Source organism: Orycteropus afer, unplaced genomic scaffold (genome assembly GCF_000298275.1).
Source record: "Orycteropus afer afer isolate SDZICR_OR568_19922 unplaced genomic scaffold, OryAfe1.0 scaffold00099, whole genome shotgun sequence".
NCBI lineage: Eukaryota > Metazoa > Chordata > Mammalia > Tubulidentata > Orycteropodidae > Orycteropus > Orycteropus afer.
Window position 1 is genome coordinate 10,000,715 of NW_006921686.1, and position 3,119 is coordinate 10,003,833.

Below are 3,119 nucleotides of genomic sequence, written 5' to 3' on the forward strand. Positions count from 1 at the left end.
GGGGAATAACTACCACCAGCTGCCCAGCCACTCAACCAGGCCCAGCCAAGTTGAAACACAAACGCAACCATCACAGCAACATTATTTATTAATAATAGCAGATGTATTAGTTATTTGTTGATTCATTCATAACAAATTACGCCAAAACACAGCAGCTTAAAATAACCAACATTTATTATCTCACACAGTTTTTGAGGGTTAAGTATACAGGAGCAACTTAAGTGGGTGATTCTGGCTCAGGGACTCTCCTGAGGTTGCAGTCAAGCTGTTGGCTAGGGCTGGAGTCTCTGAAGACTGGTCTCGAGCTGGGGAGGCTATTTCGAAGCTCACTCACATGCCTGTTGGCGGAAGGCCTCATTTCCTCGCCACGTGGGCCACTCACCATATGGCTTCCCCCAAAGCAAACGACCCAAGAGAAAACTGAGCAAGCAAGAGAGCAACTCCAAGATGGAAGCCACGGTCTTTTGATAATGAAACCTCAGAAGTGACATATCACTTCTGCCCTTTCCTATTGGACATGCAGACCAAACCTGATACAGGAATGGGAGGGGCTTACCCAGGGCATGAATGCCAGGAGGCAGGATCGCTGGGGCCATCTTGGAGGCCGGCTGCCACAGCCAACAACTACTGAGCACTCACCCTTCTCCAGGTACTTACCCTAGGCCCTTTATACACCTGAGGTCAGTGACTCCTCACAGCATGTCTATGCAAAGGGACCATTACTGTCCTCATTTTACCCAGAGGGGAAACTGAGGCTAAAGAAAGTAAAGTCATCTATTCAAGTCACTTGCAGAGTACATGGGAGACCAGAGTTCTTGTTCTTAATAACTTTGAGGTGAAGGGGCTGTTAGTGATAACTGTATGGATACAAGGGACCAAGATGGATTCCAAGTACACTGCTTGGTGGGACTCTGACTCTGGTAATTCCAGGCCACTTAACTCTTCCTTCAACTGTCCTCCAGCTTTTTCTTAGGGACCTCCTTAGGCCATCACCTTTTGCCCCAGCTCATGAGTCCATTCCAGCCCCAATGCCCCCTTCTTTCTCCTCCTTGACTTCCTTTTACTTCCAACTGTTTTGCATTTGCCAAACCCTGAAGTTCTCACCGCCCCAGTTCCAAATTTCTGAGAGAGAGAATCTGTTTGGCTCTACTGAGGATTGACTTGCACCCATAGTGGCCTACGTGGAAGATCCCAAGAGCTGCGGTAAAACTGCCAGAGGCGTGTGTGTCTATTTCTGTGACCAGTTGATTGACCACAGACATCCACTGGTGCCTTCTGGGCCCAGTGAGGAGATACAGCTGCTGCTGTCCACCTCCCTCCCCAATGGATGTTCTCCATCCCTCCACCAGAGAATGGACATTGTCCAAGACTCAGGCTCTGCGAGAGCCAGGAGGCGTGAGCTTTCTCGTTAATGTAACCCAGGGCAATTCACTCCTCTCTGCCCATCTGTTTGCTCCATAATTCATGTTAACAGACATTTACTCTTGAACTCTCCTTGCCACTCTATCAGGAAGCCCTTGTCTCCACAGCAAACATATGTTCCAGAAATGTGAATCAGATCAGATCATTCTGCTGCTTAAAACTCTACCATCCATCCATCCACCCACCGATTCTTCTTCTTCCATCTTCCGTTCATTCTCTCCTTCCTCCCTCCCTTCCTTTTCTTCTACCCATTAATCCATTCATCTGTCTTTTCAGCTGTCCTTCTAGCTATCCACCTACCTTTCCAACCACCTGTCAGTGGAACACTCAGAGACAAAAACATTCAGAAAAAAGAAAAGAGATTTTCTCTTTTAAAGAGTTATTTTCTCTTTGTCTAAAGACAGCAGTTATTTAAAAAAAAAAAAAAAAAAAAATCCACAAAGTTACTAAGGTTTCTAAGTCCACAGTCTGTGACGCAAAAATCACAATTTTCTTAGATGAATATTATACCTGCTAAGGTCGTTACTTATCTTCAGACATGAGCATTACAAAAATAAGGCACAAAGTTGCTTGTGTAAGGACCAGTGACTTACAACACAGGGTCAAGAGTTCTTTCATTTTGAGAACTGGAAGCAGACAAGCTGGCCCTGGGATTTTGTTTGTCTTTTTAACTCTGTGGTACAAAGTGCTCTTCCTTGGGAGAGCCCTGACCTTGGGAGATGTGCTCATGCCTCTCTACCCATCCATCCAGCTCTCCCTCCATCTATCCCTCTATACTGTACATCCATCTAAATCTCCAACCATTTTCTCATGTGTCTATCTCTCTGTGTAGTCTTTCCTTCTAGGTCTTCATCACTTTCAGCACCTGCCTCCCTGCTCTTGCTCCTTGAACTTCTCTTTCTTGGAGTTTCCATCCTGGCAACATACCAGATCTTCTGTGGCTCTGGCCTCACCTCTGTGTTTGCTTCCTACCACCACCAGGTGAATGGTCTCCGAGTGGATCTCCCAGCTGAGGTGTTAAAATCTGTGTCTGTGAGTCAGAAACCTGATGGCTCTGTGCTAGTCCAGCAGAAGGCAGGGGTCCAGGTGTGGCTTGGGACCAATGGGCAGCTGGCTATAATGGTCAGCGATGACCACACTGGAATGCTGTGTGGGGCCTGTGGAAACTTTGATGGGAACCAGACCAATGATGGGCATGACTCCCAGGAGAAGAAGGTGATGGAGACCTGGAGAGCGCAAGACTTCTCCCCCTGGTGAGGACTGTAGTAGGGAAGCCAGGCTTCTTGGGGCAGGGTCACCTGGGTCCTCAGGGGAAGGGGGTGGTCAGGGTGGGTGTTCAGTCTGCAAGAGAAGGTGCTGGTGCTAAATGTCTGTCTCTTGCAGCCTCGGCTGATCAGTCATCCACCAGGAATACAGACCTTGAGACCTGATCCCATTGGAAGATGCAGTGGGTAAAAGATGCACTGTGTGCCCCTACCATGCTCCACCCCTTTGCTGACCCAGTGAGGTCGAGTATGACAGCACTGAATAAATATCTTATGCTAAGCTTCACCCAGATGTATTTGCCTCATGCCTTCTCACATGGCTCCCTGACTTTCCTCCCTATACAGCAGGCATCAAGGCCCTAAATAATCTGGCACATGATGACTGTTTGGGGGGCGGGGGTGAGATGATGGATGGATAAGTGGGTAGGTGGA

At 47.9% G+C, this 3,119-nt stretch overlaps 1 protein-coding gene across 1 annotated transcript in view; it reads left to right on the top strand.

Moving 5' to 3' along the window:
• LOC103198946 (Fc fragment of IgG binding protein) overlaps positions 1-2,679 on the top strand; it is a 52,745-nt gene extending 50,066 nt beyond the window's left edge. The window contains exon 18 of the mRNA XM_007943151.1: positions 2,404-2,679. Coding sequence (XP_007941342.1) covers positions 2,404-2,679 — 276 coding nt within the window. The remainder of the gene's footprint in view (positions 1-2,403) is intronic.
• Positions 2,680-3,119: the final 440 nt, after the last annotated feature.